This window comes from Nesoenas mayeri, assembly GCF_963082525.1.
Source record: "Nesoenas mayeri genome assembly, chromosome: 17".
Classification (NCBI taxonomy): domain Eukaryota; kingdom Metazoa; phylum Chordata; class Aves; order Columbiformes; family Columbidae; genus Nesoenas; species Nesoenas mayeri.
This window is the reverse complement of record NC_137565.1, coordinates 3,821,830-3,849,693: the sequence shown is the minus strand read 5'-3', so window position 1 is coordinate 3,849,693 and position 27,864 is coordinate 3,821,830. Positions and strand designations below refer to the sequence as shown.

The window sequence follows — 27,864 nt, the reverse complement described above, 5'->3', positions numbered from 1 at the left end:
CACTGTAAAGGGGAAAATGAGTAATTCACATCCCTGACTTCTCCCCAACTCTGATCTTACATTAAAAGAACCTGCGGGGAGAAGATGATGCATAAAATACCACTTTTTGGAAAGGCTGTGCATGGGTAGGATGGTTCTTCATCAAACATCTCAAAACACAGCACTCTAAATTTAGAATCAGACCTTCACAAGCTTCCTTTATGACAGCTACTCTGGCCCTGTAATCACATCATGGGTGGCTCAACGTCTTGAACAAGGACAGAATCTGAAACACACAATATCATTAAAACCTACATTATCGCTGATGCAATATCCCAGAACCTATTATCGTCCTATGGGCAGGAGGAAAGAATCTAATTAAACAATTTATTTAATATTAAAATACAAACCAAAAATATCAATGTCAGACAATAATTCAGCAACATGCCAACTAGCAAATGTTTTTTTGGTTTGGTTTTTTTTTTTTTTACAAAGAAAAAACAAATGTATTTTCACGAATACAGCTCGGAGTTCATTTGGAAAGGTGTGCGAGCAGAACACTGGCATATTAAAACAAACTTGGGTGAAGTAGTTACGGTCCTGGAGCTGCTCGGTGGAGGCTGCTGCTCCTCTCACGAATCTCAGAACTCGCTGCCACTGTTGGGAAATATCAAATGATTTCGAGCAATATTTTCCTAACAGGCAGCAGCAACCGAAGCAGCAAAACACGTACTGATCTGCAGCCGGCCCAGCCAGAACGAAGGTCTTGTTCACAGTTTTGTCACAATGAAAAATATCCATGTCACAAGGCTTAAATTAAAAGGATTTACCGTCTAACAGGAGTTATCTTTAACATAGGTTGCTTTTTGTATTAAAGTTCAAACTTCCCTATTGGCTAATATTTACATTATACCATAAATATTTATAAAATGGTGAGGAAAACCAAGTGCAAAAGGGTAACACTATCATTTTCTGAAAACAAGCTGCCTTTTCATTTCTTATTCTTGTTATAAATCGAATATCGCTATTTAAAAATAATTAATATTTCTAAAAATATTACAGGATAAACATTGATTTCTCAAGTGTAACAAAAATATGTTTAAAATATAGGTGGCTGTTCAAAGTACAAAATATTGCTGTTTGTAAAGGGTAACATGGTTGGAAAACTACTATTGAGGGTTTATAAAAATACAAACCAATCTGCATTAACTGAGTGCATAATTACATAGTAGTGCAAACAAAAAAAGCATATTTGCATTCAGGAGAATTGTCAAAGATTTGCAGAGGTACGTAAAACATGGAATCTTTTCAGAGTCATGCGTATTGACCCCAGGTCTCTATTAATCCTTTCCAAGCGATCCTCCAGGGCTTCCTAAAAGAAACAGAGAAAGAAAAAACAATGTAAAAAATAGATTTAATAACATACAAGAAAATCTAATGATCCTTCTAAAATGAAGAAACTACCATTATTCCTATATTCAACTGGTATCCCTTTTGGCACATGACTCACATTCTGTTAGCACACCTGTAAACGTTTCATATTATAATATTGTTACATATGTGTGTGCACTTGTGGGTTGTTGGATTTTTTTTAGAAACTGTTTCAGCTATTTGGGTGTTTGTTTTGGGTGTTTTTTGGGGTTTGTTTTTGGTTTTTTTCCATGTCACTTATGAAACCCAATGAGATAAACTTGACAAGAATTAGGACAGGCTGATCGTTAGCGAGACACGTTTAGGAAAGATCTGACCACTTGCTGAGTGGCAGGATTGACTTTTCCAATTGAGAAATTGGTAACAAACCCTGGGATTACAATTTGGGAAATGCTGAAGCTGAAGGTTTTGCAGAGTCCTCTAAAGCACAACTTTGAGACACTTGTTTTTATTCCAGGAGTCGGCAGAGCTCTCCAAAGGCGGTGCTCTCCTGTATTCCACCTACATCACTTATTTGTGCCTCCTCATTTTCTTCTTTATACTTTGAGACAGACAGAAACGAACCTCTCGTTGTTATCACAAGGACAGACTTTTTCTTTATATGCATATATATATACACATATACAAAAGTTGTCAGTTTGTGGCAGGGCAATGGAAATCAAACATTTGCAGGGCTAATTATTATTTTCTGAATCACTTGTATACAATTTATTCAAACTTACACCTTTTACATAGCAATTGAGAGTGTTTATAATTAATTTGCAGTAACCTCCCGATTATCTTCTAATGCAGCAAAGTCCAGGGAACCGAGAACATCTCTGATGCAGATTCAAAGTTCAGCCATATTCAGGAACCCAGTGGTATAGAAAAATCCCCATAGTAATTGTGCTTATTATATAGCAGAACTTTCACCCACACTATACATTGCTCAAATTGGGGAAGAGCAACTTAAGAGAACAGTCATACATAGAAGCTTTTTCACCTGATTTATTCTTGCTTGCAAGGTCATTCTTCCACCAGAACAAGGTATTCGACTCAATGCAGCCTCAATCTAATAACAGAAAACACTTCAGCTGTAAATTACAGTTTCAAGAGCAAATATAGACCTTCTTCACTAATCTTACAGAGAGGTGAGGTGTATAGATCACAGATACATGTCTGGTGTTGGTTTTAAACACTGAGTTATTTTACCATATAAATCTGAAACAAAAGTCACCATCCATGAGCATACAGCCACTTCAAATAGAGCCCTCTCCGTTCCCAGAATAACCTTCCTTGTTTGAAAGGCTGATTTAAAGAATTGTCCACTAAGGATGGAAGTTAACTCACTCCAAGCCTTCCATCCATACTGTGTTCATGTTAAAGTGACTGTCCCTTAATGCAGTTAGGGACAGAAAAGGACTGGAGCATGGGGAGCGGAGCAGGGAACGATAAGGGCACGTTCCTGGGGTAACACAAGAAACTGTGCATTGATTTCATCGGTGTTTTGCACAGCTACATCCCTCTCCTCTCGTACAACAACTATGTTTCCTCCCAGCTTTAAAATAAAGATAATCTTTGCCTGTTGCTTTTCTTGAGTCAGCTCATCGAAAAGCCTCTCTGTGTCGGCCAGAGTCGCAATCCTCGCTGCGTACTTGAATTCCCCCTCACAAGGCGGTGGCACTGGCTCAGATTTTTGCGTTGCGCTCCTTTCGTCCCACTCTGTCACCTTCTTCATTCCCGTATTGATGGATTCAGCACAAGAGTTGGTTCTGACACCTGAGTGTTGCCTTCCTAACAACAAGACAGGGGTCTTTTTATTTCTTTTGTAATTGTCTGTGAAGTCATTACATAGGACAGAAACAACAAGAAAAGCAGCGTGATCTTGGAGGTACATCCACTGAGGACAGTGACCAGCAAAGCCTCGAGCAAACTTCTCAGCGGATTGTGAAACATTTGTAGGGGTCATCTTTCAAACCATCTTTATAATACAGCATATTTTTTTCTTAAACAGATTACTGTACTCTGCTAATTAAGAATGACTTTTACTGGTACATTTTAAACATCACCAAGTAGACTAGTTGTCATGAAAACACTCGTCTCAATAAATGCATTAATAAAAACAAAATAACATTGTGACAAGAATTACAAAAGTGATAAAATATTTGGTTCCACCAATCACTTCGGAAAAAAATCCCCAACGACTGGCTTTATTCTAGTTACTCTTCACTATCTGTAATGCAATGTTTAGCAATAGAATTTTATTAGGATGACTGAGTATGTACATCTTAATACAGCCCCTCCTAAGAAATGCATTGTGTAACTGAGTTAAGCATATGAAAACATATTGCCCTTCTTTCTCAATTTAATTATTTTTTCATTCCATTGTGTTTGTGCCCACACACAGATACATAAAAATAAAATACTGCACGAATGGTATTTCTCTGTCTACAGGAATAAGCCAAGATTGAGAGCATTTTAAAAAGTTGGACTCCATAGAGTAAAGTGTCAGCATTCTATTTAAGCAGCTGTTAGCAATGTGGAAGAAATTATCGTAAAAAAATAGAGAGTTCTCCCCACTTTGACAGATTACCTTCCACATCATCTAGTGAGAGAAACTGGAGCCTTTTTCTTGGATTATTGTGCTGTAAAGTAGATGAAGGACCAGCTTCCAGGTCATCTAGAAGTATATCAAACCTACAGAACAGGAAGCACACGACAATTACTTGCCAGAAATGATGTAGCAACCAAGACAATATTTTCTACTTTTTCATGTTTTGGTTAAATAAACAAATGGTTTATCAAACGACTGCTATTCCACAGGCACTGCAAGTCTCCCGATTACTGCTAACAGTACCATACCCTGATTTACCCGTTTGCACACACTTCAATCTCACAGCTACATATGTTCCCAAACTCTACGAGCACTGCCAAGCAAAGATCTCTATAGAAACCATAGTATCTAGTACAGTTAGCAGAAAGTCTGTGTATTTTTTAACGTGCTGGTAGGTGCCACAACGGGTACGTAAGTACTAGTTTAGACTTGTATTTTCATCTCCTGATAAGCAGCACATAGAGCTGGACTTAGCGCACACAACAATTCTGCTGTAACTTCTTTGTCACTGGTCAATCTTGCGTCAATATAAACCCAACGTCTCATCTTGGTGAACGCTAAAGATGGGAAATCAGTCTTGTTTTTTCTTGCCAGACTTTAAAAAAACTAAAATTTAGTTTTATATTCATTTTAAAGCTGCATATACATACTGCTGCTATAATAATGATCAGAACACAATTATGTTCACAAAACTGGTACCTTGTTACTGTGTTTTCATTTTTGCTAAGCAAATGGCTGAATCCAGGAGAGAGGTTTTCTCTGGGAGATCGTTTTGGGCTGTACGTCACAGACACTGGTGCCAACATGATCTCTCTCCTTGCTGCAAAAGACAAAGTGTGTTTAAGTACCTAAAATTTCTCGCAGTGCCGTATCTCCCACTTGTGATCAGACGCTTACATCTTAACAGAACACTTTTCAAATGCCTGTATGCTTGCTTAAATTAGAAGAAAAGTGCAACGCAACATAGAAAAATGAAAATAAACTTAGAATTCACACGTTTTCTATTATTATAGACAGGCACTTTTTTTTCAGACTATTAGAATAATCCTGTCTTCATTTTTCTTTCTTCTAAAGCAGCCTCTTATTATTTGCTTCTGCTCTTTGAGTAACGGAAACCAAGCGTCAAAAAAGCACTTACTTGGAGTATTTGCTTTCCTGTTGGAAGGAGGAAGGGACGATGACCTCTGGCTGGCTGGCGAGCTGTAGCGTTTCGGTCTGTGTGGGTCTTTGCCTTTCTCTGGGGATCGGTTAGCAACTACAGAAGCTTCAACAAAGCCAACAGTTTGTCGTCGACTGGATGTTTCTATTGAAGAGGGAAAAGTTATATTAAACAGTCTTTTTCAATACCAGAACTCACAAATACTCTCCTGTGCCCTGCTTTTGGTTTACAAAGACTGCACTTAGACTGCCCCACGTCAACATATTTGTGCTGTTTTGTTCAAGTCTCACGTCCTGCTCATCGTATTCATGAAACAGTTTAAGTCATGAAAAAGGTGCTTTGCAACACACGTGGGAGAAACGATGCTAAATAGCACTGATTTAATAAAGAGACAGCGGAAAGCAGGACAAAAGCATCTTTTGGGAAAGAGAGTTTGCATACCTGGCTGAACCACGTATATAAGCATTTAAGAAGGACTCGGTGTTTTCTAATTACAAGGCTTCCTGAACCACTGTTGTCAGAACCGCTCGGTGCTGTCCCGCAGCACACACACCAGCTGCCTTAACAACATTCTGATACAACACCATGAGAACCAAACTCAAACAGACGTACTGCCAGCCAGAGCTTTGTTGGGACTCCATTAACTGTTTATAAATACTGAGATATTCTTAGTAAAAGGACATTAACTACTCTCTAGCTTGAGACCTTTGCATTCCCTCTATTTTAAACAAGTCGCTTAGCTATATCATTTTGAATTTTCTTAGGAACACTCCAGAAGTTCACACGCTAAAATTGGTTTTATCCCATCACTCAAGCCTAATGGACTTCAATGCTGAGAATAACAAAACCAAAAGACATGCAAACAAAGAAAAGCCAGTAAAGTTCACGAATATAAAAAGTAAAAGTTACTAGCTGATGCGTCTTCTTTTTCTGTTTGTGTACCCCAATCTTTAAATGCTTTTCCTTCTTCAAGTTCTTTAAAGGCTTTTATAATTGGTGCTTCTGACATCTCATTTTCTTTCTTTTCTATTGTGTTTGTTGAAGAGTCTTCTTGTGAGGAGTCTTTTTCAGGAGGAGAATGGTGCCTTAAAGAGTGTGAGGCGGTGGAGGGGAAAAAAAAAGATCACATTTTTTAATTTTATTTCATATATCCAAAGACTAGCTGAATAAACAAAAACCTGGAGAAATTCAGTTGGAGATTTCCAGTCGTCAAGTCAAGAATCTTAAGTGCGCTTTTTAATTTCAGCCAATTGCATTATAGCCAATTCAAGAATCTAAAGTAGAACAGCGTGAGTTAAATTTGGTGACTTGACATGTTCTTAGAACCAAATGCGTCCTGACAGAGGCTTTAGAAACTTCTGAGTCAGAAGGCAAACTACTAAATTACACCCTGAATTACACGTGAAGCTTCACGCTGGTGGAAAGCTGCAGCCCAGCGCTACAGCTCACATCCAACACACCAGAGCGTGCCGTGTCCTAACGTGGAGTAGAATTGGACAAGAATATGAAGAGCATAAAGACACTGGCACAAGATGCAGCTGAAGCTTTCTGATATTTCAAGGGAAGTACTGAAGGCTGCAGCTGCTTGTTTCACGCCAGGTTCGCAAAGGAAGAACGCTGGGGTTTTTTTAAGGAATTGTATAGCACCGACAACATTGAGACATTTTTTAAGAACTCCATTAAATTCGTACAAAATCTAGAAACACAAATCTAGTCAATCCTGGATAAGACTATTTTTAGATGTGTTCAGTTTTACATCATAGTGGCTACTGAAGGAACCCAAGTCACCTCGAAGGAATGCAGGTTTCCTCTAATCTGTTATCTTTGGGGCTCTCCTGCGCTTCCAAAGGCTGGCCGGTGAAGATGGAATACTCCGCTCCTGGGATCAGCCACTTGCGCCTGCTGACGTCAGGAGTTGCCAACTTGCTGTGGGAACAAACCACTTCACATTTATGAAAGGCTCTGGAGTTTTTTCTCTTTTTTTAAAGGAAAAAAATAATCCAGCTATGTATTCTAGATAAACAGACACAATAATCAATATACTATAAACTTGTGGAGGAAATAAGTGCTTTTTAAAACATATTTGTAAAGACACTTGTAGAAACAATCTCTAGACACATCAAATGTAGTAATCAGCTTTCCAAATCAATGACACAAAGAAAACCCCTAATGTCTAATTGGACTATGAGATTTTATTCCTGAAATCTTTGTTGAGCACAGGAACCCCTGTTCGGATGAGCAGCTGAGCACAAGCAAACATCCGTTTAGGAAGACTAGAGACAGTCCACCCAGTCACATATACATTATCCAAAGTATTTCTTTGCTTTTAATAATTTCTTGGCGTATGAAATCTCTGGATTACATCACACACATTTCATCCAGTTTAGGCTATGGACTGACATCTTCTTTATCCATTTTTAGCCAAAACCCACTAAAAAGTATTGGAAAACACACGCCCTGTTTTCACGTTGTTGGAATATTCACTTACTTGGCACAAGAGGTTCTTAAACGACTTTCAGTAATATGGCGAAGTTTCAATGTATTTTCATGTTCTACCTGCTTGAGCTGAGCTTCGAGTTTTGAAATGGTCCTAATGTGGAAGCAGTGGAGATGCATTATAAGGTGATTTAAAAGACATAAAAGAGATCATATTTCTTAGAGTTTACTATTTTTATTCAGATATTCTGGGCGAAAGAGAAGAGCAAGAGCAACCACTACATTTTTCTCCTAAAAAAAGATTTTTACAACGTGTACAAAGTAACATAAAGCACCATGAAAGGCTTCATAAGATGTAATTAAAAGTACAAGATCTACAGCCTTCATAATCTAGGAGTAAATATTTCATATTGTTAAAACAGTAGTAAGACAGTTTCACATTTACCTTTTCAGATCAGAAATCTGCGTGTTTGCATCAAGCAATTTGTTTTCAGTTGCATTTAACGTGTCCTACGAGCACACAAGGAAAAACAAAGTAAAAAGACGAGAAACTACAGAAGCGCATTAAAAGAAAAATGAGTAACTGTACATCAGTCTTGAAAATGATTTGCTAAATATGCTTCCCTGTTTGAAAGGGAGGTCCATTCAATTCCTTTGGCTGACTTGGCAGTATTTTTGGTGTCTCTGACTGGAAAATGATACATTCCAAACTCCCTCCCTTCCCCTTCCCGGGCTCTGAAGATGTAGTAAGAAGCCATCAGTTAAAATAAATATGAATCTTTCAGTTTGATCTTTTTCAAAATACCCAAGTTGACTCAATTCTATGGCACATTATCCCATATTTTGCATGTCTGATTTTTTAATTCACCAGCATGTACTTACTTTTACTCTTTCATGTTCTTTTCCAAGGGACTCATATTCTCCTAAAAGCTAAACAGAGAACACACAAACCCACGCTGAGACTATAAAAAATTATCAGTTTTGTTAACTGCTATCAAATCATCTAAATCACTTGTCTAACAGGCAGAAGCACTACAAGGAATACAGTGTACTTTAATAGTACTTTTTAAGTTCTAGCATCTTCTAATTGGAACAAAAAAGTTAGAACAAGAGACAGAGCTACTTGCACAATGTATTTTTCATTTTCAAATTATTTATCGCTAAAGAAACTGAAGGAGCTGAACGAACCGGTAAAATTCCTCAACGACTTTAAAGCTGACTTGGTATTTTGAAATTTTAATCGTAAAAAAGGAGTTAAAGCATGAAATAGCTCTTCCAGTTAATACCCATTTTCCCAATCCATTTAAACATTCCATAAAGCTGTTACTGAAGAATCAAAGGAATAATTCTTTTGATTGAGTCTAAAGTCATACACAAAAATAACAATTTAAGAAGCTGTGATGACTTATGAAAGAAATTCAGTCCATTCCCACTAAGCCTGAAAAAGGAAAAAACAACTTGTTCCAAAAGAATGTCCTGTAATACCTCTAAAACTAAAATGAACGAATAGCACATAGAGTAATAAAATACCAGAGACAGATGTTGACAAGTGTTATCACATCAGGTAAACACTTGCTGTCTTCGATAATTGTTTTTAACTGTTTATTAGGTCTGTAGTATCATCTGCCACCCAGCCTGCTAAGCAATCAACTGAATAATTTCTCTTCTCTTAGTTGTACATTAAGACTTTACAATGTAAACTCTACGTAGTTTTCCAAAAGCCAGGACTTGCTGTGCAACTGTCAACACCACTGCTCGTTTTCCTACTTACATTCTGAAACATTTTATTTTCTTCCTTTAGCCTCGTGTTTTTATTATCGGATAACTTGTAAGCCTTTTCAAATGCTTCCTCTAGATCTTTAAGCCTCGATTTTAGCCGACTGATCGTGTTGTCCTTCTCTTTATTAGTGGTGCGCATTTCTTCAATGCGTTCTTGCAAAACTTTGGAAGTGTCACTGACTGCATAAAAGCGTTCTCTCCAGTCTGCCTGGAAGAGAAAAAAAGTCATTATAATCCTTACCTACCAGATTTTTATTTCAGTACAAAGCATAAACTAAAATACTCTGCATAGGAAACAAGGGTACATCTGTATATTAACTAAACAAGATTTTAGCTCATTTCTGTGATGTATAAAGAATCACAGAATCGACTGGGTTGGAAAAGACCTCAGAGATCATTAAGTCCAACCCTTGGTCCAATTCCAGTCGGTTTACTAGATCATGGCACTAAGTGCCATGTCCAATCTCAGTTTAAAAACCTCCAGGGATGGTGAGTCCACCACCTCCCTGGGCAGCCATTCCAATGCCTGATCACTCTCTCTGCAAAGAATTGCTTTCTAATCTCCAGCCTAAACTTCCCCTGGCAGAGTTGAAGCCTGTGCCCCCTTGTCCTATTGCTGACTGCCTGGGAGAAGAGACCAATCCCCACCTGGCTAGAGCTGCCCTTCAGGTAGTTCTAGAGAGTGCTGAGCTCACCTCTAAGCCTCCTCTTCTCCAGACTAAACAAGCCCAGCTCCCTCAGTCTCTCCCCATAGGTCTTGTGTTCAAGTCTCTTCCCCAGTCTTGTTGCTCTTCTCTGGACCCGCTCCAGCACTTCAATCTCTTTCCTGACCTGAGGGGCCCAGAACTGAACACAATACTCCAGGTGTGGCCTCCCCAATGCAGAGCACAGGGGAAGGATCACTGCCCTTGTCCTGCTGACCACGCTCTTTTGGATACAGGACAGGATACCATTGGCCTTCTTGACCACCTGGGCACAGTGTTGGCTCATGTTGAGCTTCCTGTCAGTTAGTATGCAGTCCTAAGCAAAAAGGTCTGCCCTAGCCAGGAAGACTGTAGAAATATACTTAGACAATATTTTTGTCCCAGTACAGACGAGATTTGCTTTTATCACAGCTCTAATAAATCAAAGTGAAAGTGATTACAAAAAATAAAATAGAGACATCATAAACACATCAGAATAATTCACTGGTAAACTTCGTTTGATGCCTGATAACATAGAAAGGTTGTTCATAAGCAAAAGTGGTGATGATTCAAGTAGGGAATCTTAAGAAACTCAGCTAGATAAGTCACCGGTGTAACATATTGGCTGATGTCATATATTAAGGAGAAATGTTGAAAATTTTAAAATATCTATATATGGAAACACAGATCTCAATAATGCACAGGTGCATTCTCTTACCCTTTTAGTTAAAAAGCAAGTTAAGAACATACACTTACCACTTGATTTTCTAGCATTTTATTCTTATTTTCAAGGGCTTTTATGCGAGCACTTGCTTCATTCAGAGCCGCGTCTAAATGGTCGCACCTATTCAGAAGACAGAGATTAGAAAAATCTCTTGCAATTTTAAGATAATAGATGTACAGCCAGTGTCTCTGCTGGGAAGGGCTGCGGCAAACCAGGAACACGTGCAGAGATCCAGATGGCTCAGAGAGGAAGAGCCGCAGAACCAAAAGCAGCTGAGATGCACCAGAGCAGAGCTCCACTTCAGCTAATTGATGACGCTGTGCGATAATTAATGACTGAGATCATATCGCAAGCTACTTGAACTCCATAAGTGACTGCTCAGAAGTCACTTTTAATAAAGACGACACACCAGAGCTGTACAAAAGAGTCCCAGCTACCCACACTCTTTTTCAATTATTCTGAAGGGCACACATTTTGTAAAGTATTTTAGCTGTCAAAGCTTGTAAGATGTATTTAGACTAGCGATAATGATATAAAAATCACATCAGATTTTTCTATATTGCAAACGTTCAAGCTATAGCTAACTGGTACAGGTGAGGCACACACGCTCCCATTGTAATATCTGGTCAAAGAGCACTGACTGGCAAATTGCCTTTAAAAAGCAAACAATAAACTCCTGTATCACCTGTAATTTTTACATGAAAGGTAAAGAGGGATGATGTTGACCAGTACAACAGGTGATAACGATCTTACAGCACAGATTTACAAACTGTTTAGGGCTACCTCAGCCTGCCAGCCATTCTTGAGCAGAATTTATACTGGCAAAAATCAGGTCAAACAAGACTTCTGGTCCAAACATCACGCTTGCTGCCTAACAATCATTTTAAATAGCTGCATTAAATGACACAAAATTTATATTTAATAGGAAAATATTAGCATCATAGAGGCACAAAATGTTCAGAATTGCAAAGTGACAAACTTTTCAAGCTATTCTAAACAAGCATGCTCAGTTTTTAAAGCAGGAAGGGTACCATGTCACAGAGGAAGAGGACAATTAACAAACAGTACCTGTCAGCAAGATTTTGATTGATTTTCTCCAGGTCTTCAGATGAAGCAGTTCTATGGCTTGCCTCAAGCTGCTGCTTCAAGCTCTGTATCTCAGAGTCATAGTAAGCGCGTAGATCAGCTATGTGGCGAGCATGCTTCTCCCTCAAGTTCTGCCTAATCCTATTTTCAAAATTAAGAACAAAACCAAATATTTGCAGCTATCCACATGAGCATGCGTTGCTGTATCCACTCACACATGAGAAACTCAGCGCATAAATCTCTCTTGCAGAACTTTGTTGCACTCGTACAAAAGCAAAGAAAGCTGCATCACCTAAGGCAGTGGTGTCCGACACCTAAGGCTTGCGTAGAAGTCTTCATATTAATAATATATACAAATATATACAACTACAAAGCTTTCCCTTTTCTTCCTTTTTTTGCTATGCACTAGAAGCTATGCACGCAAAATTAAAATATGATAGTTCAGACACTGAACTATCTTGAAGCCATCACCCCTTCATAAGCCCTCACATATGCAATATACGCCCCAGCTGCTTGTCCATGTGCCAATCATCAGAGCGTCAATAATGAATGGGGGCTGTTTGTTTTTCCTAAGTATGGTAATTCTGTGCTTCTCCCACTATTTGATTCCAAAAAGGAAAATATAAACCCCACAGAACTTTGAAATTCTCTGCCTAAACTGCCTCCCTCATGCAGCCTATGAAGGAAGAATGTATTTTAATGTATAAACAGAAATAACCAAAGCATTAAAACACAGCAAATTGTTTTGCCTTCCAGTTAATGCTTTGACATCCAAGGAAGACAGAGAACAAATACTGTGCCTTAGATTAAATAGTATGGTCTAAAGAAGATTAAATAGTACAGCCTAAAGACAGACAACTGTAAGTCTTGGGAAATGACTGTTCTATTTATACACCATCTGCAGGGGAGAAGAATAATGAACAGGAAAAAAAAAAGCAGCCACATCCAGCTATGTCCTAAGCAAACACAACTCACATTTTGTTTGTTTCACTACTATAGTTAAGTTTCATTTCTTTCATGAAAGTACCAACTCTACAACTTTTAAAAAAGAAAAACCAAATTACTTACTTTGACATTATCACAGGATCTTCAACAGATGTCACTGAAAGGCTGCATTCTGGCAAACTGCTGTCAGCACACTGAGTAACAGAAGATGGAGTTAGAGTCAGTGTTTCTTCCTCCTCGGCGTTGACTAAATTCTCATTATTAGCATCCGTATATGCCACTGGAAAGGGACAGCTGGTCTGGTGTTCATTTTGGAACGGGTGGTTTCTCCAGAGGTCCAAACGCGCAGCTCTGCTGCTGGCAGGATACTGGGGAGAATCATCTAACTGAGATGAATTACTCGTCTGCGAAAAAGAGTCTGTGTCACAATGACTTGAAAACCCAGGCTCTGCCATAGAGTCTGGAGAAAAAGGAGTCGGCTCTTCAGGAATATTGAAAAAACAGCGTCCTGGGTTCTGCTGACCTGGTTTCATGTGCAGGGTTGGGTCCAACGTCAAGATCTAGGAAATAAGTTATAATGCTAAATAAATTGTGATTTAACTTTCGTTCTTGGAAATGGAGTTTATCTGAAGATATCAGCAATTCATACAATACATGGCAGGAATTGTATTGAATATTACTACAATTATTTGGTAGCGGCAAGCAGGATGAAGTGACCTGTAACAGCTGAGATGACGATACACATTCCCAAGGTTTGCAACTTGAATTTCTAAGTTTCCATTAATAATAAAAGACATATCTAACATCTGTAGCTGTCTAGAAAACCTCTGAAATCTCAGTTATGTAAAGAGAAGGACCATAATGCCTTCTTGTAAGTTCAAATCATAACTTTGTACAGCTACAAAAATCACTTCATGGATTATATTAACAAGTTAGTCACACAGCAGCCATCATTACTGGATTTTGTACAAGACCAAAAGCTGTATAAAGAAATATGATAAAGAATATTCCCACAACCTGTGCCTCTTCTGTTTTATGGGTGGAATGAACTGGTCTTACGGGAAGTAGTACGAAAACCCCAGTTCTGTGACTGCAGTTCCACCTGCATTTCTGCAGCTGCAGCCTCGGCGTGAGCAGATTCCTCCTGCGCCATCCTCAAGGTTGTGCAGCAAAGGTCCTTCTCTACCCAGCGTGTTCTTGGAGGTTCTTTTCGCTGGATCCCTTCCCAGTCTGGTTCGTCACACGGCTGCACAAATTGCTGTCCCAGCATCATGCTGGAGGTGGCAGCAGGAGCCAGTGAATGTGAAACCAGCCTGTAACCCATCGCATCCTCAGACCGAGACATACAGAAATGACTGTTACCTCTGGTGGGTGACTGGACTGGGAAGAAGGCATAAAATTCTGGTCCGGCAGCTGCTTATTCTCCCTTTGTCTTTTATGATAAATATCTTTCAATGACGAGAGCTTTGTTTCGTCAGCAGAAGACAACTTCAACAGGAAAAATTGCTACATTAGTTGATATGAACACAATCCTCCGCCTCCAATATAGATAAACAAGTTGTAGGTGAGTTTAGCTAATAAATCGGTTAGAACTTAATTTAGTAGTTTTTAAAGGCAGCTTTATTCAATGCAAACAATTTTTAAAAGGGTCTTTCATGAGGCACATCCACCTTTAATATACTAGTCAGTTTCTTTTTACCTTCCATACAACGATTTCTTTCAAATGACAAAAAGTGGTTAATAAATTCCAGGCTACTTTAGTGAGGGTAAATGAATAAGAAGAAACCAGAATATGAGAGACTGAGCTAATGAAAGAGCTCACAAGGAGAAGTTCACATCTTTCCATTGCAGAAAAAAAGGAAAGATGAGAAGCAACTGTAAGACAACTTTTAAAACACGTGCAAAGTTTACCTGATCTGGTGATGCTTTTGTGGAGAAAATATCAGCAAACTCACTTCTGAAATTCTCTGGTAAAGAGTGATACATCTCCTTTTCATCTAACTTCCAGTATGAAAGCCCTGATAAGAAGAAACAATTAAAGAAAAAACATTACAGATTTCAAGGTAATGGCTATAGAACAGGAATCCCAAAGCCCATTATTAGTAAGATTTTACTTTGTAAGTTTACAAGAATGCTGTATTAGTTATTTGCATCTATTGCTTAAGAATCTCACTCAAGCATTTGTTACCAGAAGTTACAAAAAATCTCAACGCAAAGCACAGGCCTCATGATCAGTATCACATCGCACGGCGTCAGTAACGAAGGCTCTAAATCAGTGAAAACACAGAGATTCACTCTTTTGTGTGCAAAGAACAAATCCTCATGTACCACAAACTTTCCTATTTCTACTGATTCCAGTACAACGCTTAAAGCTCATGTTATCCAAGGAATAATCCTCCACAGCCACTCGGTATCACAAACTCTTGAGTTTGGTTCTCAGCAGCGCTCTACAACATGCAAAAAGCAGACTACCGGGACTAAGGGACGGCATGAGAGGAACAGATACAGACTCGATCCCATGGCAATTTCTTATACGTGTCCCTCTCAATGGGTTGTGAAGAAGCAATAAATATACACAGTTTGCAGGGCTGCATCTCTGTGCCCCTGCTTGTTACCAAAATGAATCCACCCTGTTACAGTCAAAATGTGTGAATTAGTTGTTTGGCTTTCACAAAAACAAAACACCACGACAACAACAAGAAAAACACACAAAAAACCACACACACAAAAAAACCCAAACGCCAACCCCCCCCCAAACCCACCACAACTACCCCTCAAAAGCAAAACTAAAACACAAAAAAGCAACACCCCTCACCCCGATTAAACAATCACACACACTGCATTGTTTTGTTCTTGTTTATTCACACAATCATCGAATCCTCCCCTTGCCCTACAAGAACTATAACCCCGTCACCATGCACTCCTGCCACTACTAGACCAGCGATACTAATATTTGAAAGGTCGCTTGGTACCCCACCATGACTTTAGTAACAATTACATTATTGAAAGAGCTTTAAACATAAAGCTCAGCTATGAAATATTGAGAAATCTGAAGAAAGAAATCACTGCATGTCCTATATCTGCCAGCAGTGACACGCGGGAGCTCCCATCAGCTCGAAATGCAGAAGGAAGAAAAGCAGAATTGTGCTGTAGCAAAAGTTTAATAGCTTGTCAGTGCTCAAACCCCAAAGTTGTTGGAGCTGCATTGTAGCAAGAAAGTTAAAAAATGAGAATTCAAGAGGAAAAGAAATATAAGTGCAGGAAATTAACTATACCTGAAGCTTCAGACACTACGGAATTCGGACTTTCATTAGGTTGGTTGAGGTAAAAAGTGTAAGGTGGCAAAGCAGCACCGCTATGGTTTGTCTAAAACAACAAAGGAAAAACAATGAATAAGGAAAATTGCAAGACAAGGAAGGAAAAGAATTTTTTAAAAAGGGTACCATTTTTTAAAATATTGCATGTAAATGTTACTAGTCTTTTAAAGCAAAGAGATTAAACTTCACTATACAGCATGATTCAAACATACACAATTTATATTGAGGGCAATCACAGCCAAAAGGTGAAATAAGCTAAGCCACACAATTTAAAGACACTGATATTTTCCAAGTTATCCGCCTGTCTGTTTGTGGAGCATTTTTGAGATTAACTGTTAAAAAACGTGCATTCTGGACAGCTGTCTAAACTTTCTTGCTCCTTAAGAGATGCAAGTACATAATGGGATGATCTACCAAAAAAGGGTTACTCTTCCCTCATCTTAGGATCAGAATTTCTTATATTCAGCTGTTATGACTCCACCTACCACAAATTGGGAGGTAAACAGTGTCTGTCATTTCCGACAGACAAGATACTACACACCCTTCTTCTCCTCACTCCGGACTTCCTAAGCAACCTCTGCAGCTAATTACAGAAACTTAGAAAAGGGTGGAACTAAACACATGCCAAAAACATTTCACAGAATTAAAGATTTGCTACAACTCTCCTGTTCTTAATCAAAGGAAGAAGCATCATTGATGTAACACAGTGATACAAGAACAACTGAGTAACGGCAGCTGGCTTGAAATTCTCATCTCACATTGCTCTTTTCTACTGTACATAGGGCTTTTTGTTCCAAGACAGCAGCCTAAGAGTCATGTACATGGCAAATTTACACAGCTTATACAACTGAGGACTACAACAGGAAAGGAACCATTGAGTCAACACAAAATAAAAAAGAATCTAGAACTAAAGCTTTTGAAGCTGTTGCATGAAGTACCATCTCACCTCAAAGCTATTTTGTCCCTCTTAATGTTTTTATTTAGGTATTCTCCTTTGCCTAAGGAGGAAGAAAGGAAAATGAAGGGGTATCAAGTGAATTCTTACAAAGGAATAGAAAGATTAAGGTATTTTCAAAAGCTGAGAAAGAAAAGCAACCATCCACAGCAGATAAATTTGACTCCTGGTTTGAAATATCCCCTTAGAGTAACAGCTGACAACAGAAGAGCCAGCGAGTCCAAGCCGCTGCTCCTACCCTTTCTGGATCACCCTCAACGTGACCACGGCGAAGAAAACAGCCCCTGCCTTGAAGCAAGTGACTCATATTTGCTAACTCTCCTATCCTCTTGTAGGTGGAGTCATTCACAGAGTTGCAGGAGTTATTTCCTTAAAAACAGCATAAGGAGAGAGGTTTGTGACAGTTACTACAGCAATAGGCATTACTACAAATGCTTCTAAAGAGCTGGTTCATTTCCTAAATGTCTGCTGGGGGGGTTGGATACTTTGAGCAACTAGTGCTGTAGCTGTGCTTGGAGCAGTTCGATTTGGCCAAGTCATAGTTATACACAGGCAGAAAAGAATGTATTATTCTCATAAAAACAATACCAAAAGAAAAAAAGCTTGGATTTTAGCATAAGAGGCTGCTAAGAACACTAAAAAAGCCCAAACCAAACTAAGCAAAAAAATCCTTGTGCCTTAAAAATCCCAATGTGGAAGAACACTGTCTGTCCTGAACAAAGTGGCCAGTGCCTCCACAAACAGTTGTGTGTGCCAAAAGGGACATTACCAGCTGAAATCAAAGGTCCTTCCAAAAATTATATGGCACAATAAATTAGCATGACCCGAAGCTTTAATTGAGAATGTGATTATTATTTCTATAAAGAAAGAACATTTGCCATTTAGGTAAATTATGGCAAAACTGAGGCAACAAATAAAACAAGCCAAAATAGCCATGTGAGGAAGTATAGAATGATCCAAGAAGTAAACTCTGACCATATTAACTTCAAACATATAAATGGGAACCCCACTACTCAAATGCTTAAAGCTAAGTATGAAGGCACATGCTGAACACTGAAAAAATACCAGTGACAAGAATAAAATTAGAAAAACATCATAAAATAAAAAGATACTTACATTGTCAAGGGGTAATTTCTTTGCTTGCTCATTTTCATGCACAGAGTTCACACATACTTCTTCAGCGTTTATTCTTTTTGGTTGGTTTTGTCTCAACTTTTGTGCCCATGATGTTAAAGATTTACTAGATGGTAAGAAACACACACATACACCCTAAGTACATGAGCCATTTTCAGTGGAGACACGAATGATTTCAAAAGCTGTCTTAGAAAGGTTTTTCAAGCTGAAACACACTCTTGAATTGAGCTTCTCTAGCGCTAAGTTTCCCTGGAAGTCCATGAATTGCAGCTACTCCCTTCATGGCACTGCAACATGAATCAAAATAGTGGAAAAAAAGCCAGAAGGGAATGTATCAATGGGGTTCTGATCTACCCTATATGCCAAGATAACACATTTCCAAACTAATTTCTCTAAAGAAAGCTGGTTCTGTGTTTTATTACATACTAGCAAGATGCAAGTTCATTTTCACGACTCTCTGTTTTTACAAACAAGGGAAAGTTTTTATCTCTGCAAACTCCTATCAGGGACTCGCAGGCAACTCGCTGCCCACAAGGGCTCTGATACGGCTCGTGAGCACGTGGAGCCGCCGCCACTACAGCCCAATCTGACAGGGAGGGTAAAGTCCATTGTTAAATTCTGCGCAACTACAGCAGTCCTTGGGCAGTGCTGTCAACAAATCAGCTGGCCAGCCTCTCAAAAAAACCCTTGGTAGATCCACCCACCTCTTGAATAGAGCGAAACAACAACAAAAAAAGGTCAACCCCAAAAAACCCACCACACAACAAAAAACTTCAAACATGTGGCTGTTGTCTGATACAATTTATTACTGTAATGCATGCATATAGACCAGCAAAAAAGACTGGTTGAGCACAACAGCAAAGTGTCAGTCGTAACAAACTGAAAATCAACACTTACAATTCCAGTGCACAGATAAACACTATGCAAACTGGATCTTAGCTAAAATTTGCAGTACAAAGCAGACTTCACATTCTCCTCCCCAACATATCTACAAGAGATAAACACTGCAGATGCAAATATGCATCACACAGAAATGTTAGGCTAAACAAATAACTTTCTCTACCAAGAAGCATAGTATTTTTTTTGTTTACAATCATGCAATTCTTTCATGTTTCCAATTACCATCAGCTATTTACTGAATGGGGATCGTCTACAATAAATGAACATATTTGGGAAGTTGATCACTTACCTGGGTTTTTTTCCACATTGAGCCTCATCAACTTTATGTTCAGATTCAGCAGGAAAACCTAAACTATTGCTTCTTCCCGACAAAAATTTTTCCTCCTTTTTTGAGGTGTAAAGTTCTCTTTTCTTTGGAACACTGGCTACCGCTGCGTCACTCTGCAATACTGCTGCATCACCCTGTCCTTGGGAAGTTTTCTCCATGCAGTCTGTGCACTGGATAACGTTGTTCGATGTGCCAGGGTTCAGTTCGGAGGCAGAACATGTACCGTGCCCGCAATTCACTGAAGCATCATTTCCAAGACATTCTTGATGTAGATCAGATGCATTTGGCTGACTTTCCGCCTCATTTGATCTGAGTTGATTGACAATGCACTCGTTTTCTTCAAAGACTTCAGAACGCATCCCCATTTCGCTCTCTAGTGATGAGAAATTGTCTGGAAGCTTGGCAGGCAAACTTCTGCTCTTGCCGGCACCCCAGTTGCTGGTCTGTAATTTCACCAACTGCCTTATCTCATCCTGAATCAGCTACAGGAAAACAAAAGGCAACATTCCTATGAGATCATGCCACAAATCACATTTATTTTTTTATGCATCTTCATGTTATTAGTGAGAGAATTTCAAATAACTCACAGTTTTCAATGTGTAGACATCTCATGCATAAAGTAGACATACGCTAACAGTAAAATGTGCATGGTAACAATTCTGAACTCCATGCAGTGAATTACAAGTCTCAGTACTCACTTATTAATGTAAAAAATCACGCATGCATGTATTCACTACGTGCCTTCAGAATCGCAGTTACCTACCAGCCAGGTAAAGAACTATCAACAAGCGATGTGTGTATCAGAAGTAGACAAAAGTATTTTGCTAAAGTTAAGCCTAAAAAAATTTATGACTTGGAAAGACATTTTTAAAGATTGCAAGGATGCTTTAATGGAAGAATAAACCATATCTATTACACTAATAGGAATAATGTACCTCTGTAAGATTATTTGCGTAAAACTTGACTTTAAAATATCTGATTTAGATAATATGTTATTAGGCAGTTCATATAATACAAAGATCTACATTTTGCTTGTTTTGGTATCTGATGGAGTGGAGCAAACCCGTAACAAGATCACCAGATTAAACAGGTTACTCCTTAGTCTACAATGTCTGCAAAGAGTTATTTCAGTATATTCCATGGGTAATATTTTTTTAGAAGGTTTACAGTTGTGCCCTGGCAAACAGCTCTGAGAAACAACAAACGCTTTTGGCAAGGGCTACAAAAAGATTTCAGGTAGCGCCCATGGCCGCATCCTTCAGGCAGCGAGCAGCACTTCTGCAGAGTCCTACCCACATTACTGACTGTGTGAGCGCACGACTCTTACTGCACAAGACCAGAGGATGTAGTTGTTTTCAAGAATACATTTCAAACTAATTCCCTCAGGGGATGAAAGAAAAAAGAAATAAAGAATTGCAATAATTTTACCATGGAACTCTAATACTATTTTTTTCAGAGAACTACAGTACATTACCCACATACAAATAGCAAGTGGAAAGCACAAATTGAACAAAAGTCATTTGTTCTCCGAAAGTAAGAAATAAAAAATAAGACAATTTGAGAGAAATCTACATGTAACACTAGTCAGCACCAAACTTAATATTTTACTAACTTGTGATAGAATTAACTATTGAATTTCAGCTCAGTCTAAGCCAAAAAGAAAAAAACAAAGCCATAAAAAAATAAAACAGGGATGAAGTTTCTGCGACAACAAAGTTGTTTGTTGTGCTGATGATTTCAATCATGACCACAGCAATCGTTTGCATTTTAATTCTGTGATTCAACTCTGACAAGGAAAGTAGGGAAGGGACAACAAAAGGGAACAAACAGAATTGGAGGTGGTGGGGGGAAACCTGATCAGATTCTCTGCTGACATTTAATCTCTGTTATTAATACCTTGTGTGGAAAAAGTGAAAGGCTACTATTCCAATTAAATAGCACTTCTCTATGCATAGTCCCAAATAATTCCAAGAGAAGAAAAGCTCTCGAAAAATGAGATGACTTCTCTATAGTCTAGGGATTGTAGGTAACCATTTGTTTAAGTCCTCTTCAATAAAGTCTGATCTCAGGATTATCTACAGGTGGTGACAGTTTGTCATTAGCACACTAGTCATCTAGGGTATAAATCACACAAACCAAGGACTGACCGCACGGATTCCAAAATGAACTCAAGGTCTGCTAATCCATATTTTCACACGGATGAAGACGTATTTTTATAAGCACAGTGGGTCTTTGAACACAGCGCAGTGCAAGCCTTATCTCAGAGTCAGGTCAATGCTAATGCGGCATCTTGCTTTTCCACCCCAAACTGTAGATTATTGGGTTTGCCTTTTTCATCACTCTTATTAGAATGGGTTGAGCTGCTTGTATGTCAGTATTTTCACTAGGTCACTGCTATACCAGGTGAAGTTTGGAATAGCTCCATCTGTTTTCTTCTAATGCACTCATACAACTAAGTTACAGCTGTTGATTTTATATTTAGCGTGGCAATTCATGCAGTTAGTAAATCCCTGCTGATACCACAAGCTCAGCTCTTCCAGAGGTAGCCTTTCCTATTCATAAAGACAAAGACCGGCAAAGCCAACACAATGGATTAACAACACGTGAATCAAACCACTAGAGCAAGAGGAAGGAAATACAAGAGGAAGGAAACACCAGTGGGACAAAAATGATGAGATGGGAGCAGGAGAAACAGGAGAAAGGATAAAAGGACAGTACCTCGTTAATTCAGTTCAGGAACTGCTGATTACTACTAGTGTAGAGGGCGTCAGGAAAGGGAAGGGAAAAACAGCAACCAAAATGATGAAGACATTAAGCATTATATATTTATAGAATTACTGTCTCTCATACATACATATACATGTCTTCTGTTTTACTGGATAAATATGGTTCAGCAAAGATGTGAATCTTCACATGGGTCATTTTGCATTCTTAGAAAGGAGACTGTTCAACTGAAGGGTGAAACAAGTTACAGTGAATGTTTTCCTGTGCTACTGTCTAGATGAGGGAATGACAAGTTGCATAATATTTTCTAATGAAGAGAAAATTAGAAATGATACAGTCTAACAGTTAATAAAAAACAGCTTGTACCTACAAAAATCCAATTATCATGTGGGCATTCTGAACCAAACATTTGTGAAAACAGAACAACTGAAAACGAATAATCTAAGAATCTTTACTTCTGAAATGGTTTCTCCCGGTTATTTTGTTAATTAGCCAAAGCTGTCTCAAATATGCATCCTGTAAATTGACATTCCAGTCACCCACTTCCATTAACTGCCGGTCTGATACACTTACAGAAAAACATAGGAGTGCCAGAGGCCGTAGTGTATTGTTTTAGAGGGGAGTAGCGGGGAGAAAATCAACATTCAGCCTAATCTACCTACATAAACAAATCATTACTTACTTGGATTTGATGGTGGAACTGCTCTTGCTGGGCAACTATTTGTTCCTGACATTGTTTTTCTACCAGTCTCAATAACTGTAGCCACCTTGTCTATTAAATCACAAAGTAAAATAATTAAACAACGGTCATGATGCATCACTCAGCTTTTACTCTAGATATACAATAGTTTTACAATCTTATACTTGGGTGTCGACATAATACAAAGTTTAGTAACAGCACTGTCCTTGTTCACCCCATAATACATGCAGCCCCCTGCATGTCAATCAATGGAAACAATTCGCTATGAATGCACTCACTTAAAAAAATGTCCCTCTAGGCAGCAAGATAACACATCTCTACAATTTAAGTTTGGTTTAAAAAAAAACCAAACCAATGAACTAACAAGGGAAAATAGTTATTCTAATTTTAAAAAATCAAATTACTCTGAAAGTAGAAATAGCTGGCAGGAAAGTACTGTCAAATGCTGGAAAAGTTGCTTCCAGTTCAATATATTATAGGCAATTTTAAAATTGATAATTAAACATCCCTATGTCCAGTGAACCATTCACTTCAGTAAGAAACTCTTCCCTTCGACAATCCAGCTAAAGGTCCCAATGCAGAACCATTTAGTGAAAACAAAAAGATAGTTTAAAAACCCCAAATATATACCCCTAAAATGTGGTAAAATCTGAATTTTAACAACTATTTTATGCTAATGCTTATGGAGCCTGATACTTGAAGCATAGGACAAGGGACACAGAATGCATGTGCATAGACACAGACATCTATTTTCTTTTCTCGGAGCTGCTAAAAAGCACCAAAATAAGCATCTGTCAACAGACAGTTTGATGGACCGTAGCCAGAAAGCTCAAAAATTCTGTAGGCACAAGCCCATGGTGTGGAAACCTGATGTTCCTCACGGAGACTAAAAATAATGATAAAATTTAAAACAAAAAAGGACAAAACATTAAAAAAGAGCTTGAGAGAATTAGCTCATTGAACCTACATTATGATTTTGGTGTTGTTTTAAATCTGGAAACAAACTTATCATCTACACATCTTCACAAACGGAATCTATAAATAGTTCAACTAAAACAGAGCCATTTTTAGAAAGAAATCTTCTAATTCCCAGCATCATTTCAGGGAAGTTTGAAGTGCTACAGTTTCAAAGGTCTGAATTTGTCAGTTGAAAAACTTGCAATCTTTAAGTGCTGTAACTCTAAAAAGAATATTCACATCTGTATTGGAAAACACCAAGATTAAAAGCTGAGATATTGTAAAAAGCTAAGATGAAATTGCAATAAAATCCATCCATGTGATTTGTTCATACATTGTAAAAGGATTTGTCCCATCATGAAGAATAAACACATATATATATACGGATCTTACTGCTAAATGATATCGTTAGATCCGTCTTCCAAAATGCAAAGACAATAAAATAATGCGTGTATTTTTTTAATAAACCTTAACATCAAATACCTCAGAGCTCTTCACGATTTCGGAGTCACCATCTCCAATGTTGTGGATGTCTTGCAGGAAGGAGTCGAGCAGCCCAACAGACCCAGACATTAATGAGGATCTGGTGTTCCCTGAGTAACCAGAAACTCCATTGGAACTGGATGAGGGACTCCTAGCGAAACATGAGGAAAAAAAACCATTTCAATTATTTATTGGGCCAGTTGTACAACAAAGTGGCCAAAATAACATATGCTACGCAGCCATAAAAGAATTATACACTTAATTTACATTGTGATTCTTATCATGCTGAAAAAAAAGACCAATACCTTCATAAGAATAAGAATGTTTTACAAGAAAATGTCAAAGAATCCACAACATGCTTCATTCTTATCCTACATACCATTAAAACACAGTAGCTTTCCAAGAGAGACAGCATCATCAGCACAGATATTACTGCACGCTAGTACCACTGTCAATAAATACAACTTTTCTTCAAACCTGTGTGCTTCTTCATAGATTCTGAGGTCGGACATTTACAGATAGAAGCTTCTGCGTAACGATTTATGAAATCCAAGACTACTGCCTCCTTTTGAGAGTTACACACGCAGTAAGCGACTTGTAATTCCCATCTTAACAGGTCAGTCAAGAACTTCTCCTAATCTGCTGCTTAGGCCATTAGTCCACCTTTGCCCTTCTTATTCACTGGGCACTGAACAGAAAAACTGTTCAATTTATCTAAGCTGCTGATCTCTACAAATGACTTGGCGTAACGCATGATCTTTCCAAAAAGCCATGTCTTATAATTTGTCCAAGACAGGTTTCCTGTCCTGCATTCTAAGAGACACAAGGCAATGGAAGTTACTAAGTTTAAGGGAGACTTAACAGTTCTTTCTGTAAAGCTCTTCTCAGTCAGGATTATACCTGCAAATTTAAAAGGCCACTAAAATATATTGCAGAATATTACATATAGTTTCACCTTAGTAACAACGTTACTGTAAAAACATACTAACTGAGCAGAGCAAAAATAATAAAAATAGTTGTTAGGAATTCCTTCAAAACATTACCTGGTACAACTGAAGTTGTAGACAGAGCTGTGGGTATTTCTGACATCAGAATCTGCAGAAGATGAAGGGATTTCTTGTCCAGTATTCACATCACCCCTTTCCATATCTTAGGCTCAAGTATGACATTACTCTGAAAGTATAAAGAAGTATCACCCTCTTAATTTAAGAAGCCATTTGACTTTATTGTTTGAAGAAACATAATTTAATTAAAGAGATGGATGTTTCAGCCAAATCACCCCAGAAAGTGACAGGATTCCAAAACCAACCTCTCTTCCTTGCCCCGTGCTATGTTTGCCAACAGGTGCTACATAAGCAGCCTCGTACTTGCTGTGACTCCTACAAATCCCAAAGAGATTCCTCGTTGTGCATTACACACCTAAACTGGGCTGTAAAGGGCATCTGAACCAAACCACTCCAGGTACAACAGTATTTTGTTTGACTGCTGTTTAAATATGAGGTTCCCCTGTTTTTGAGACTAGTGTGAAACACAGTTAATAGAGAAAGGGGCTACTGTCAACGTGTTTAGATCTGCTGAATGGGAGTCCGCGTCTTCACTGGAAGAAACACACACTTTAAAAACCTGAGACCTACTGAGTTAAGACTAGAGTTAACCAATTCGGCTATACAGCTGTTTGTGTACATGATATTTGGCTTCTCTTACCACAGAATGCTTGTTTTATTATTAGTATACAACATCAATTTAACAAGCTTTAAAACTGTTTTGAGCTACATTTCTTACCAATTAACAACGAAATGTAGTCAATCAGGAATCCCACAGCACTTAAAACCAGCAGCTGGTTAACTGAAAGCATCATAAATAAATAAATACTACTTGTACGATGGTCTTACAGCAGCAGTTTACAAGAACGGCTGTAGAGAGACTAAAATATCCTTCCAGTTTCCACACTTTCACCAAGAAAACACTTGAAATACATTGATTAATCAGTTCTTCTATAGTGCTTATTTCAGCATCTTCTACACCCTGGTGAATCCATCCAGTGTTCTAACACTGAAGAAAAACCTTACAATCATTTCACGGATGGAGAACAAGAAAAGACATTAAGAAATATTATCCTAGTGGTCTGTGATAAGACTAAGAATAAATCCTTGGTGCCTTAAAGAAGCACACCACCTTCCAAGTACAACCATTCTTCTTTAAGGGATTGCAAGGGCATGCTACTGGCTTTAGAGATGTAAGTTTTCATTATTTGTATACAGATACACATATCCCTTTGGAAGAGCTTCTTGGGATAAATTAAGGGAAATAAATTTTTTTTAAAAAGGTGCCTTTCTTCTTTTTCTAGTGGTCAGAAGTCCAGAAAACTTGAAGGTTATCAGGCATCGAACCTGACAGATAAAGCAGAAGCTGCAAGTGCCTCTGGAGCAGCTCAATGGTGGGGGCTGCATCAGTCACCCCCACCTCCCCAGGAGGAAATCATGGGTGGCCTATCGCAGCAGCACAGCGCATGGGTGGGACTTCGCTGTGGCAGAGCCTCATTTCATAACCTCATTAGAAGTCTGTTTGCACTAAAAAAAAAAATATTAAGTGAGCTATAACTGGGCTAAGGAACAGCTAAGCTGTCATCTACCATTTCCATAGCGCAGAACAGTCCTCGTAAGGCCAAGCTGCTACATAAAGGAGCAGGATTATAAAAATAAGATGCAAGATATTTCGACTTATCAGTGCAGATTTAGATGGAAACAGCCGGGGCAGCGCAGCCCCGGAGCCCGCGGTTCTGCGCGCAGGGGTGACACGGCACCTCGGTCCCCGCTGCCCCACATCTCCCCGAGGAGGGACAGCGAGCCTGTGTGCTCTACAGCCCCGCTCCCCTCAGGGAGCTCCCTCGCCCCCGTCCCCTCACGAGTGACCCCCTCCCGCCATGTCTGCCCCTCACGGTAGACTCTCCTCAATCAGTGACCTGCTCCCCAACTCCGTTCAACCCCCCGGGTTCCCTCGTCTCATGAGTGACCCCCTCCCTCCAGCTCGGCCCCTCAGGCTCGGTCACCCCTCACCCTCGGCTCTGCCTCCCGGGTTCCCCTCCCCCAGACCTGCACCCCCACTCACGGACTCCGCCCCCACCGCCCTCCCTCAGGTGAAGCTCCGCCCCTACACTCCCATTGGGCAGCTTCCCCTCGCGGTCCGGGATGTTGACAGCGCCGCCGCCTCGGATTGGCTGCGAGGCCCGCCACTCATCGGGGAAAGGGGCGGGGCGATGGAGGCGGCCTCGCGGCGCTGGGATGCGGCCAAACGCCGCAGCGCTGCCGGCTTGGGCCCCACCAGCTGTCCCCGGAGCTCGCCCGGTTCCTACCTGCATTTCCGGGAGCCCACGACGAGGCGTCCGCAGCTGCCTCCTCCAGCGGCCGTTAGGCGGTAAACAGGCGCGGCCCACCACCTCCTTCCCGGCGATTGGCGGCCGAGTTTCGAACGGGGTGGGGTAGGGGGCGCTCGAGGAAGAGCCCAGCTCGATGATTGGCCGTCTTGACCGCGCGCCAGGCCGCGCCTTCTGC

General features: G+C 39.4%; 1 protein-coding gene across 5 annotated transcripts; it reads right to left on the bottom strand.

Moving 5' to 3' along the window:
• Nucleotides 1–327: 327 nt before the first annotated feature.
• On the bottom strand, nucleotides 328–27,864 carry MPHOSPH9 (M-phase phosphoprotein 9). Of its 5 annotated transcripts, none has more exons than XM_080355122.1 (24): nucleotides 27,666–27,864; nucleotides 25,357–25,486; nucleotides 24,314–24,464; nucleotides 22,856–22,945; nucleotides 19,411–19,931; nucleotides 18,204–18,327; nucleotides 16,091–16,181; nucleotides 14,727–14,833; nucleotides 14,178–14,303; nucleotides 12,939–13,375; nucleotides 11,853–12,011; nucleotides 10,817–10,904; nucleotides 9,370–9,585; nucleotides 8,481–8,528; nucleotides 8,044–8,108; nucleotides 7,651–7,752; nucleotides 6,951–7,088; nucleotides 6,105–6,247; nucleotides 5,142–5,306; nucleotides 4,703–4,823; nucleotides 3,983–4,086; nucleotides 2,972–3,183; nucleotides 2,393–2,461; nucleotides 328–1,351 (listed from the first exon to the last, which is right to left on the bottom strand). In XM_080355122.1, the coding sequence occupies exons 2-24, from the start codon at nucleotides 25,458–25,460 to the stop codon at nucleotides 1,250–1,252; spliced, it is 3,483 nt and encodes a 1,160-aa protein (XP_080211248.1). In that variant the 5' UTR covers nucleotides 25,461–25,486; nucleotides 27,666–27,864; the 3' UTR covers nucleotides 328–1,249. The 5 variants fall into 5 exon arrangements, with proteins under 5 accessions (XP_080211248.1, XP_080211246.1, XP_080211250.1 ...); XM_080355120.1 differs by having other exon boundaries at nucleotides 329–1,351; nucleotides 6,072–6,247; XM_080355124.1 differs by having other exon boundaries at nucleotides 329–1,351; nucleotides 6,072–6,247; nucleotides 12,939–13,219.